Raw genomic sequence first — 13,072 nt, 5'->3', positions numbered from 1 at the left:
AACATATCAAAAAAACAAACATAAATAAAGAATATAATGTTCATTCACGCTTATTGTGTTTTTGTTTATATTATATATTATATATTATATATGCGTAAATGTGTAATGGCTTTTGATCTTCACGTTACTTGCATGGTTGGTGCAGTACCCTTCTAAGGCTCAACCAAACAACATAAGACAAATTTGTCACAAACATTAAAGTAGGGAACATATTCCCCAATGCCTCGTTCAACCTAAATTTAAAAATATAAAGTTCAATAACATTTGTTATTTAAGGAGTATCGTGGCATTGTTATGGGCCATTTGAAAAGGGAGAAATTATAAAATTTGGTATATGAACAGAGTCATAACGATTTCGAGAGTTTAAATTAAACCAATGAATGATAGTATTGGACTTATCTTCAGAAGATAAGTAATCTACTAATAGCAAATTAGACAATTCATGAGTTATTCTAGATTAATCCTAGATGGGTTATCTGGAATGTTGATGCTTCAATCTTAGCCAATTCAATTACAGTTGGAGTGGTGATTGCCTCTCACACGAGTGGTTTCCTAGCTTGCTGCTATTTACGGACCACTTCAACTTGTGAAGGAGCCACATCTTGATGAAGCTCTTTCTATAAAAAAAAACTATAGCTTAGGGCTGTCAAAATGGGTCGAAGCCCCCAGGCTGACCCGCACTCTTCCCGGTGGGCGAATTAGGGCAACCAAAAAAAAAATGGCCCGCGAAATAGCGGGCCTTGGCCCATTAATACCCGCAACCCGATATATATATATATATATATATATATATATATATATATATATATATATATATATATATATATTATTTGTAGACTTTATTATTATTATTTTTGAACTTGAATTAATATTTAGAGTAAATTTCAATTTTGGTCCTGTGACTATAAGGGTCTTGTTAATTGCAGTCCACGACTTTCAAAAGTGTTAATTTAGTACCTTGACTATGCAATTTTTATCAATTTTGGTCCCTCCGGTCAAATTACACCAAAAATTCAATTGTTAAAACAATAGGGGTATTTTAGTCTTTTTACATCTCTTCTCCTTCTCTCCCATTCCTTTGCCAAATCTGCTTCAAGTTCACCGGAAAATGTCGCCGGTAATGGTGAATTCAACAGAAAATTGATTCAACAATTTTATGCACATTTAACTACTCACGGTTTCACGGCCATCCCTTCGACACAGACGGCCGGAACGCCATTTCTACCTTCAACTACTCTCCAGTCTCCCGTGTCTGCCCTACACTAAACCTTTTGTTCTCTGCCCCACCACTCTTCAATTTGCGATAATAGGTATCCCAAGCTCGTTCCTTTGCTCATTGTGCTACCGTGTGAAGTTTGTTTAGTTCACTTCATTTATTATATATTAGGCTATCATGTTTTTATCTTTTTGCTTGCTTCAATATTGAAATCTACTGGAAACTTGTAAAAGGGGCGCATGGGTGTTTGGCAAAGTTGGGTTTGTAATTTTCCTTCGGTTAGTTTCATTAGAAATGCAGAAAAAGTGCGATATGTTAAATAAGCCATCTCTGTTTTTTTCTGTTGAATTCACCATTACCGGCGGCCTTCTCAGGCGAATTTGCAGCAGATTCGGCAAAGGAATGGGGGAGAAAGACGGAAAGAGAAGAGATGCAAAAAAGACTAAAATACTCACATTATTTTAATTATTAAAATTTTTCCGTGAAATTTGATTGGAGTGACCAAAATTGATAAAAATTACATAATCAAAGTACTAAATTAACACTTTTAGAAGTCGTGAACTGCAAATTAACACTTTTAGAAGTCGTGAACTGCAATTAACAGGACCCATATAGTCATATGACCAAAATTGAAATTTACTCTAATATTAATTTTTGTTAGATTTTAAAGTTGGATTGCAAATTCACAATGTTAGTATTTATAATCTTTACTTATAATTTTGAATTTTGAATTTAAAAAACGGGGAAAAAAAAATCTACGGGGCCCGCCAACCCGCAAGGGGCGGATTAGTGTTGAATGAATCATAGCCCGTGAGCCGGCCCGTATTTACCATACGTTTTTCTACAATCAGTTAATGATATCAAGTAGTTAAACTTACAAACTCAATAAGTTAACAACCATTTATCAAACATCCCTGAGTTACATTGATTTACATAATAATCTATAAGTGTTGAGTGAAGTCTATCTTGTGATCCTAATCAATAAAGAATCATAAAGCTCTGAATTATTTGTTGTAATGGTAGTGCGAAAGCTAGTCAAATTTGACAGCAAAAATTGCACCTAAAAAAAGTGGATATGGTGATTGACATTACGTCTCCGAAAAATCCAAGCATTTTTTGGATTCAATATTTATAGACATGACACAATGATTGTGATGTTATATTTCATGCTTAATATTACTTCAGAATACTTATTATTCTCTCCTTATACAGTAGGAAACTCTTCTTCCAATATTTGTTAAAACATATTACATAAAGGTAAATATATAATAAAATAAGAATGAAAATATAAAACACTTTCTGCGGGCTCTGCACATATAAATTTGTACATGTAGCAAAAGCTTTTGCAAATTACAAAACAAACAAAAAAAAAAACACACACACACAGAGTGTAAACGCAGTTTTAATATATAATCCAGACAAATTAATTAAAAGCTTAAAACGGCGACGGAGAAAGGTGGTGGTAGGCGGCGGCGGGGGACCTAGCGAAGGCGCATCCACGGCGAACATAAATATCGTCGTCGTCGGAATCCATCTCCACCTCCACCAAAACCTTAACGAAAAGGTCAACGTCACAGGGGAGCTTCAGCGGCCCTCCGGCGTCGTAACCGTACTCCGATTCCGCTTCTTCAAGCAGCATCTTGAACAGCGGGTGGTTCACGTACTCCGTCTTGATCACGAACCTCCGCCCCTCTTCCCCCACGTACACCGACAAACACCCTTCCGGCGCCACCCGCCGGAGCTTTTTCCTCCCATCTTCATCATCACACCCTAACTTTGACCTCCTTTTCCCGACAAACCACCCCAAAGATTTACACTTTTTCCATGTTTTCATGATGAAATTAACCAAAACACCCAAACCTTATCTGACTAAACGAGATTCTTACACAACAAATAAACGATGAAATTAAAAGATTCAATTCTAACCTCTGTCATAAGCCAAGTGAAACATGATTCTCATCCTCGGCATAGCTACGTTACTCATGTTTGCAACTTGCGAGAGATAATAACTTCATGGAAATATATGATATGATGATTTCATGAGGGAGGGAATGGAAGTCAATGGTTGCAGAGAACCTCAAAAGATACTATAAATGCATGCTTATGATGCTAGCAAGTGTAAATTATTTAATGAAATTAGTTTGGTTGTCAACTCTGTAACAATGACGTTAATAGGGCTGTTTCACTGAATTTAATTACTTTTTTTTTTTTTGGGCCCCGCAGGGACAAAATGATTTGGATTATTGATTTTATTTTGAATTGGTGGGTTGGTGATTTAGTGGCACTTGCCGTGGCCTTCTGTTACACCTCTTCTTTAATTAATTTACCCTTTAATTTTTCACCGTTCTATATTTCTATTGGAATTTTTATATTTAATTTAATTGTTATTCAAAGTTATGGAGTTAGTGGGTAGTCAAGAAATATAAAAATAGATTTTTTTTTTTTGGATAAAAAAATAAAAACCTTTACCGACAATGTCACCTTAAGATATCAATAGTAAGCCGTTGCTGAATAGGATTTTAATGCAATGGTAAGATGGGAAAATTGACACTTGTATGCGTGTATCACAAATAAAAATTATATTTATTCTATTTAAATTACATATATTTAAGTATAAAGTCCAAAAATCATTAGAAATTAAATTTGAATTGTGTTAATTTTATAACGTTAATCTAAATAAATAAATTTGAAAAAAAAAAAGAGTGTATATTAGTAAACAAGTTTTCTGAATAAAAAATAAAAAATGAAAATTGAAAAATTTAAAAACAGAAAATAATTTCGGTTAGTAACCAGACCAATAAAATTTTGCTTGTGAAATTTAAATCAGACATTCATCCCAAATACGGAGTATACTTAATGCCTATATTGGAATGAAAATAATACTTATTTCGGACGAACCAAATTGTACGTCATACGTCACAATGTGCAACAGCCTGGTAACCATAATTCAACCACCCTTCCCAATGCCAACCCCAATGAATTTCTTACGTACGAAATTAGGAACTCAAACTTACAATGTATTATATTGAATTATTTAATTTAAAGAAAAACGATGATTATGTTTACTCCAGTTTTGTTTGTTTGTTTGTTTGTTTTTTTTTTTTTTTCATTTTTTGTTCACTATTAAAAAAGTCTATATATATATATATATATATATATATATATATATATATATATATATAGTGATGAACATATTTCATTACAAAAGTTATGATTTTGATGCGGAATGGCAATTGCAATCCACCATGCAGAAACATGTGATATTCACGTTAAGTTGTAAGTGCTTAATTATGATTTATTGCAAATGGTTATTATATATCTGCGACCATACTTATTCCGTCACCATATATATTAATGTTGCCATACTCTTTGACCACAATCTATCACATTAATTTGTGGTGATGTGTCGCAAATAATTCTTTTGTTCGTTACAATTGATCGAGCTTATTATCCTGTCATAGTTTCTATTGTTTGTCAAAATATATTCACATAAAAATTATACTATTTTTTAGTTTTTTTTTTTATGACAATAATCAAAAACTCGTAATCATTACACAAAAGTATACAATGATAAACTATGTTCGTGTATATTAATCCACAAACTACACATAAAAAATAAATTACACCAAAAACACCCCGTGCTACGGTTCAATTCCATGTCATCATTTATTTATTTATTTTTGTTATATATAATTTAGTTTTTCATTTTCAAGCAACCACACAATGTAATCATCGTGTTAAGGAGTACGTGAAAGTGGAATAAACAACTTGGTATATATTAGTAGAGTGACGAGTAGGTAATGATAAACAACTTGGTAGTGTATTTAATTTGGTAGTTAGGCTTATTAAATAGATTATGGGTAGTGACACAAGATTGGGTCTAGGTAATTGTCAATTATTATTATACTATGAAGTATGATTTATTTTTATAAAGTAAATTACTGATATAATTAGATATATTTTTAATATACTAAAGATATAACTTTAATACACTAAATGTTCATTTTTTAAATAATGTATTTTCAGTATATTAAAAATGAACATATATCTATAGTCCACATTACAATGTGAACAAAAGGTCCATAATATAATTTACAAGCAATTGTAGTGTGAGGATTACACCTAATATAGTGTGCTTTTGTAAACACCTATCAGACATTGATCCACCCACCTAAATGGACGATGAGTTACCGTGATTTACCCTTTCACTATCTTCTTGAGCCGGGGTTATAAGGCCATGGAAATGAAAAATTTTTGTAGGCAAAACTTGTTAGATAGAGACGAATATACTTCCTCGTTTATTTATTTAAAAAAATATATATAAAATTAATTAATGCAATCATATTTTATTAAAATTATAAAATAATTGAAGTCATCTAAATCATTTAGACGACTGATTCAACTACTTTAATATAATGTTTTAATTTGTAGTACTTGAGATCTACCCAAAGCAACAGTCACATCAATGATTAATCCGTTTACCAAAATAATTAATAATTAATTACAAATATATATATATATATATATATATATATATATATATATATATATATATATATATATATATATATATAGGAAAGGGATCAGGTGCATTTGAGGCTTCCCGTGTGGTTGTGCGGGTGAACGCACGTTAAGCATTAATCTGATACACTTAAAGTACACAACACACGCACATTAAGCACACAAACAAAACACCTTCAGAATACAACCTCACGCATGTTAAGCACAAGTCTCACGAATGTTAAGTACAAGTCTCACGCATGTTAAGCACAAGTCTCACGCATGTTAAGTACAAGTCTCACGCATGTTAAGCACAAGCCTCACACATGTTAAGCACAAGCCTCACACACATCTTAAGTTTTAAAAACAACTCACATTAAGTACACACTCACGCACATTTAAGTACAAAACTCACACACCTTAAGCACACCACTCACGCACATTAAGGACAAAACTCACGCACATTAAGCATAAAACTCATGCACTTTAAAGTTCAAACAACAACTCACATTAAGTACACACTCACGCACATTAAGCACAAAACTTACGCACATTAAGCACAAATCTCACACACATTAATCACCCCGCACAACCGCACGGAAAACACTTAAATGCACCTGAACCTGAATATATATATATATATATATATATATATATATATATATATATATATATATATATATTCCTACTTTATTTCCACCAAATTACAATTCCTTTTCCTCATAATTCATTCATTCCAACCAAATGCCATGTAAGTGTTAAAATGACGCACCTTAAGTGTTAAAACGATGCACCTTAAGCACATAAAATACGCACATTAAATTTAAAAAATATGCAAAATTATCAAAATGTCACCGCAAATTATTATTATTATTTTTAAAAAAATCACTGTTCAATCTAGACGTTTGATTTTGACAATATCAATTGCTATCATTCACCCGCATGTTTCACCTGGACGCCTCTATCTTTCGCATTTGATCTATATTCTATATTTATATATATAATTCAATATATATAGGTTTGCATTCAGGTGCAAACTTCTCCTATCATGTGAACTTGAGAACCTATGAGGATCATTGATCTGGTATAATGGAATGGCCCAAAAGTGTTAACAAATTTGCACGCGTAAATTAAAAAGGAACGTAGTTGGGAAATGCATTGATACTTTCCTTTAATTCCAAATCATAAAACGTATCCTTCCATGATTAAGTTGTGTACCCTTGTACGCAGTGAACACGGTCTAGCCTCTGTGGTTCATGTTCAGTTGAGTTACCATTTTTTACATCATCTCAAATGTTTTATCGGGTCGGGGTGTGGGGGGCCTTAGAGTTGGGATTCAGGCTTTTGGAAGAATGATTAAGTTGTGTATTTCCAGTTCTGCAAACCGCTGGCGTGTTGAATCCAACGGTTACAACCAAGCTGTCACGAACCCAGGTTTGTTTTGGGAAATGCATTGATACTGTTCCCGGTTTACGCTAAACCCTGGGGGTTGTTTTCTGTGAATCGAATTTGGACCGTAGTCCGTAGTAGTGTTTTGATTGGTTTGGGAATACGTAGACGATGTAGTAGGTACGGTATGAGTAATTGAAGCTATTGGAGTGTTGGTTTTCAGACTTACTAATTAAATACCTTAAGCAATTTAAAATCTAATTCACCAAAATTGATTCATGGTATAAACGTGACTAACCAATAGCAATTTAAGTAGGTTAAATTTATACTACCCAAATTGTCACTTCTAGTTGGATTAAGGGGAAACTTTGAGATTTAAAATGATTAAAGTTGACATTATTAGCATAAAATTTGAAACATAGAGAGATTGATTTTTTTTTTTTTTTTTTTTTTTTTTTTAACTTGATACTCAAAATTTAGAATAATATATTGAAGTTCAAAAGCTAAACTTGACATCTTCTCAAAAAATATTTCAAATAGTTTTTTGCATTATATAAACACTAACGTCATAGTATCAGAAACTAAAGAAATAATACACCCACAAAACCAGAGCAAATCCGAATTAGAAGTAAACAAGAGGAAATGTAGAGTTAATGATTTTGTTTGAAATTTGATGGAGTAATGAAGCAATTACATGTTGCATCGTGCAAAAGAGAAGCACATAATGATCTTGAGACTCGAGTAGTTTGACAAATTATATATTATAAATTATTAATAAATATTTATTTTTTGTATACTAAAAGTTTATTTTTAATAATGCATTGAAAGTTTAGTTTTAAGTAGTATGTTAAAAATGAACATTCGATGTATCAAAACTCAACAGAAACATTTAATATACGAAAAATGAAATGAACTTTATGTCAGTAGTTTATCTTACAAAGTGAACCAATCATAATCTATCTATGATATAACATATGATTGAGAATAATTAAGTAAAGATGTTGAATGAGTGACTCGAACCCTAAAGTCAAAAGGTTAAAAATAACTAATTTAATTGTTTAGCGAGACGAGTGGTAGGTTGTGGGCAATAATAAGGTTATAGCACATCAAATCATGTCTTCTTTTTAGCTATTGGTGCATTATTATTATTGCCCTCAAATAGTCCTTCAATCATGGCCTCGAGATCCTCCGGTTGATACTTGATGTATCTCTCAGCTTGTTTTGAATTATCAAGGCACTGTCTAAACCTCCCTAAGAAGGCGCGGTAAGCCGGAATGACCACCGCCGATACGGAAACCCGAAGCTCCGACCGGAGCTGCTCGTCGCTGACCACCCAAGCGCTCTGTGTTTTGTGTATCTCTTCGAACGCACTGGTAAAACTTTTGAATCTCTCTTTCATCACCGACTTTGCGATTTTGCCGCTCACCTGTAAACCCTCGTGCCCCAACATTCTCAACAACCTCACCCACGTCTCCCGCTGATAGTTCTTGTGGTATTGCCGCACGATCCCCGAACTTCTCCGGCACCAGTTGTCGCCCATCAGTTTGCGGATCTTCGGACAGCCTTTCACCTTCTGGAGAATGTATCGGCCGTTGTTCATCAGGAAAATGTCGCGCAGGGCGGGATCGCGGTACAGCATCGACTTTGTTTGCAGATTTGCGTCCAGGAGGTCCATCACGGCGATGATCTGGGTTGAAAATGGAGTGTCGGTGCCCGGCGGCGATGGTTGCTCCGGCTTGGAGATTTTCTCGAATATGTGCTCCAAGGTGTCTTTGTATTCGCAGGCGTATTCTAGATAGTTCATGACGTAGCGCGTGAGCGGGTGAACTGCTCCGCCTGGGACCGGGATTCTCGCGATGTCGTTACGGATTGAGCTCTCGAGATCGGAGAATACGCTCACCACTGCTTCTCCGATTCTGTCTCTCACGGCGGCGATCTCGTGATTGATCTCGTTCCGGCAGACGTCCGAGCATGACTCGCTGATCGCCGAGATGAGATCGCGGATTCTCTCGTATATGTCCATGAATTTGAAGAGCTTCTCGGCGGAGCGTTTCGTCATCGAAACCGCCTCCCCGAAGTCGATGAACTGAATCGCCGCCGCGCGAACGAAATTGCTGAAAACACTGAGGGAGAACGACAGATGTTCCGAGAAAACGGAGTCGGCGAGTCTCCGTTCTCCCGGAAACAAGGTTTCCGAGCAGTATTTCACCACTCCGATCCATCTCGTGATCTCCCCTTCCAGAGTATCCCAATGCATTCTCTGCACATCCTCCACGTTAATCCTCTCGTAATCGAATTTCTTCATTTGTTCAGAAAACGCATTTCTCCGCGAAATCGTATACGCCTCACAGAACTCATTCTCATACCCTGCGGAGATCATGACGGTGGCGATGCGACCGATTTTCGTCACAACCTCCGGCGAAAATCTCGGATACTTCTCTTCCCTGCCGGAACCGGCATTCTCATCCTTGGCATTGAACAAAAACAATTTGCAATCATTGGAATTGGCGCCATTTCTGGAATCATCCAGTAAATTAGGCAATTCTTCTTCCATGAACGCCATCGCCAGCTGCAACACCGTCCCGATCCGGTTGCTCGACGACGCGGCGGTCGACCCGGCCGGAAACTGTCGTAACGCATTACTCAATCTCGATAACCGCATGACCGCGTCTATCAATGAGTCGTCCTCTTCGTTCATCCTACCAAATTTATTCCGATTCTCCCCGGAAGTATACTTAGCGATCCTTGACTCGACAATCTTGCAAAGGAGCTCGACGGCGTCGGGAACATCCGGCGGAGTAGAGCCATCTCCGGCGGCGGACAGGACTCCTAAGAATTCATCAACATCTTGAAACACTTGATCGGCATTTTCGGTAGCATTATTGGAAGAATCATCCTCAATGCGCGGCGGCCTATCCAAATCGCTCTTCCTGATACTGGGGGTAACGAACAAACGCGCTGTTGGGCTGCCAGAGGCGCCATAGAAAGCAGTGTTGCTAAAGCTCATGGCTTTTCCCGGTAAATTACTCCTCTCCATTTCAAAACATCTTCTTCTGTGGTGAAATATGCATTATTCCACCTAATTGAAACTTGAAATTCACTATTGCATTGAATTTATATTGGATTTTGATATACTTTAATTTATTAGGTAATTTCTAGTTCTGTTTTTTTTTTTTTTTTTTTTGAAATGGAGATATGAGGAGGGAAGCGGGGAAGGAAGGCGTTTTGCATAATTGCATTCATGCATGCATGTCCGATGTTTCTGGTTGCTAAATTTCAACAAGATAGTGGTGGAAGGCCACCCCGATTGATGAGGAGCTCATATTCTGCTTCTCACGTTTTGTCGAGATAATACACCATTTTTTTAATTGAGAAAATGATAACTTTTTTATTTACGAATGTTGCCATAGTTGACCTCAATTGAGAACACCAATAATAACAATATTCATTGCGTGTATGGCGATGGTTCAATAACTAGGTCGTTTTACTTTCACATAACTCACTGCAATATATATTTTTATAATTTATAATGTACATTATTTTAAAGCATAATGTATATTATTTTAACACAAAAGATATTATTCTAACTCATAATGTACATTATTTTAACTCATCAATCGTTATGCTGTGGAATCGTTTCCACTTTGCAAGATGGACATGGTTTTATATTCATAATTACTGAACTATATGTTCATAATTATAAAGCTATATATTCATAATTTTTGAACTTCATATTCATAATTATTGAACTCTATATCTACAATTACATAACTCTATGTTCATAATTACTGAATTATATGTTCATAATTATAAAGCCATATATTCATAATTTTTGAACTTTATGTTTACAATTATTGAATCTCTATATTCATAATGACAAAACTATATATTCATAATTATGTTCACAACTCTATGTTCATAATTATAGAACTATATATTTATAATTTTTGAACTATATATTCATAATTATGAATAGTTTTGAAACTTTGCCCCTCTTGACGCAATTCCACAGCATTATTTGCCGTCTTTTACGGGCGAAATGACATTTAAAAGGGCTGCTGATCTTAGTAAGATAATAATAATGTTAAGCCCACCAACCTGTTTTTATGGGCTCGTAGCCCAAACAGCTTCGAAAATTTGAAAACAAAAATTAAAATTAAGGACAGTGAGGGGAATTCACCTCTCATTGTGTCATTGGTAGGCTGGATAACATAGGTCTACCTTCCCCTGCCACGTGCCACCAACACGCACGATTTCCCTCACTACTACTAATTTAATTTTGAATGCATTTTATTTTATTTTATATTAATTGTAAATCATTACAATAAACTGATGGGAAATAATGCCAACTAATTTTGATATTACAATTGAGTTTCTTACCAAACAAAAGTTTCATATAACAAAATATAATTGTTACTTATTTCGACAAATTTTTATGTGAATCATATCCACACAATATTGTCATTATTGTGCAAACCATTAAAAAAAGTAAAATTTTAATATACTATAAATATATTATTTGATAGTATACAAAACAATATACTTTGAATACTCAAATGATATATATTTAATAGTGTATTTTATATACACTGTTAGTTTTAGGGTTTTTGGGCGCAGGGAGTTCCAACACAATCGTGGTTGGTGGATTCACTGTTAGAATAATATTATGGACTTAGAAGAAATTAGACACGATGATTTTGACGTGAAAACCGAAAGGTGAAAATCACGAGTCTTTTTGGGCAGTGCCAAGCCAAAACTTTTACTATTCTTGTAAGTATTGGTACATAGTATATGGCTATTTTGTAAATCTTTGGTACCGAAAGGTGGAGTATGCTTCTTGGTAAAATGGAATCTTCTTGATAGTCTTCTTGTTGTGAGAGTGAGAGTGAGAGAGTGTGGGTGGTGAGACCTTCTTGTTGAAAGGTAGAGTGATGTGAGAGAGTTCTTCCCCCTTTGGGAGAGTATGGAGTCTTCTTGGGGATGAAAGAATAGTAGGTGGTCTTCTAGTGTGTAGGAATGGATCCCCTTCCTTGTGCTCTTCTTCTCCTTCTTATAGCTAGCCAACCAAATAGCGTCCGTTAGACAATTTAGTAGGGTATTGATGGGTATTAATTTGGTAATTAGTGGGTTGGTTATAGAAATTAGAAATAAGATAATTAATGGGGTAATAACTTTGGGGATTAGGATGAGGTAGATAATTAAATAGGCTTTAATAGAATGATTAATAGGATATTTGACCAGGCTTAGGTGGGCTAATCAGGATTAGGAGGTCCAATTGGACTCAAATATTGGGTATACATCATACACAATTACACAAATAATGTAATTTTTATATGAGGTCTAGATCTGGAATTATATTATTCCATCGATAAAAGCAGTTGTGTTAGTTGCACCTTCATTTGAAGACCTCTTAGAAGTTAGATACGTGGTTAAGTTACATCCATTGCGGCTATCATTTTTTAAATGCTCATAGTTGTCCATCACTGGATAAAGAAAGCCTGGTGATTGTCTTTTGGGATAATTAAGTCTTTAATTTGTACTAAGAATTTCTGAGAAGAAGATAAGTCGATGGTAAATCATGATAAATAAAAAATAATAATAGGTACAATACATATGATATGTTAGGTTAAATCATCATGGATCTGCAAAAAGCTATGCATGGAAGTCTTGTTAGCGTTAAATTAGTGGTAATTTACGAGATAATCTGAATTCAATTGTATTTTTTTTTGTTAATTTAAAGAGAAGTTAGATAGATTTTTTTTTTTTTTTTCAGTTAAGAGATCCAATTACACTATTTTATCTACTAAGAGATTAGAGATGTTTTTAACGTTTTTTTTTATAAATAAAATATATACATATTTCTTGTTTAAAAAAAATAATAATAAGCAGACCAAAGTAAGAATTGCTTATTATAAGAAATGAATAAAAGAAAGGAAAGAAAATAATCCAAGTGGGAGGCAACATGTC

At 34.6% G+C, this 13,072-nt stretch overlaps 2 protein-coding genes across 3 annotated transcripts; both read right to left on the bottom strand.

Moving 5' to 3' along the window:
- Positions 1-2,482: 2,482 nt before the first annotated feature.
- Positions 2,483-6,350, bottom strand: LOC109175548 (indole-3-acetic acid-induced protein ARG7). Its single transcript, XM_019324822.1, has 2 exons — positions 6,340-6,350; positions 2,483-3,085 (listed from the first exon to the last, which is right to left on the bottom strand). Exon 2 carries the CDS (start codon positions 3,048-3,050, stop codon positions 2,652-2,654), a length of 399 nt encoding a protein of 132 aa, XP_019180367.1. The 5' UTR covers positions 3,051-3,085; positions 6,340-6,350; the 3' UTR covers positions 2,483-2,651.
- A 1,817-nt stretch (positions 6,351-8,167) lies between these two features.
- Positions 8,168-10,551, bottom strand: LOC109175322 (exocyst complex component EXO70B1-like). 2 transcript variants are annotated; one of them, XM_019324576.1, is made up of 2 exons: positions 8,565-10,550; positions 8,261-8,478 (listed from the first exon to the last, which is right to left on the bottom strand). In XM_019324576.1, exons 1-2 carry the CDS (start codon positions 10,140-10,142, stop codon positions 8,347-8,349), a joined length of 1,710 nt encoding a protein of 569 aa, XP_019180121.1. In that variant the 5' UTR covers positions 10,143-10,550; the 3' UTR covers positions 8,261-8,346. The 2 variants fall into 2 exon arrangements, with proteins under 2 accessions (XP_019180120.1, XP_019180121.1); XM_019324575.1 differs by having other exon boundaries at positions 8,168-10,551.
- Between the last annotated feature and the right edge of the window lie 2,521 nt (positions 10,552-13,072).

The sequence above is a fragment of the Ipomoea nil genome, unplaced genomic scaffold (assembly GCF_001879475.1).
Source record: "Ipomoea nil cultivar Tokyo-kokei standard unplaced genomic scaffold, Asagao_1.1 scaffold0688, whole genome shotgun sequence".
Taxonomy (NCBI): Eukaryota; Viridiplantae; Streptophyta; class Magnoliopsida; order Solanales; family Convolvulaceae; genus Ipomoea; species Ipomoea nil.
Note: the sequence above shows the minus strand (reverse complement) of the source record. Positions and strands in the feature narration are given on the sequence as shown.

Coding starts and splice junctions, on each gene's coding strand:
- LOC109175548 (XM_019324822.1), bottom strand. CDS start 3,050: ATGAAAACATGGAAAAAGTGTAAATCTTTGGGGTGGTTTGTCGGGAAA.
- LOC109175322 (XM_019324575.1), bottom strand. CDS start 10,142: ATGGAGAGGAGTAATTTACCGGGAAAAGCCATGAGCTTTAGCAACACT.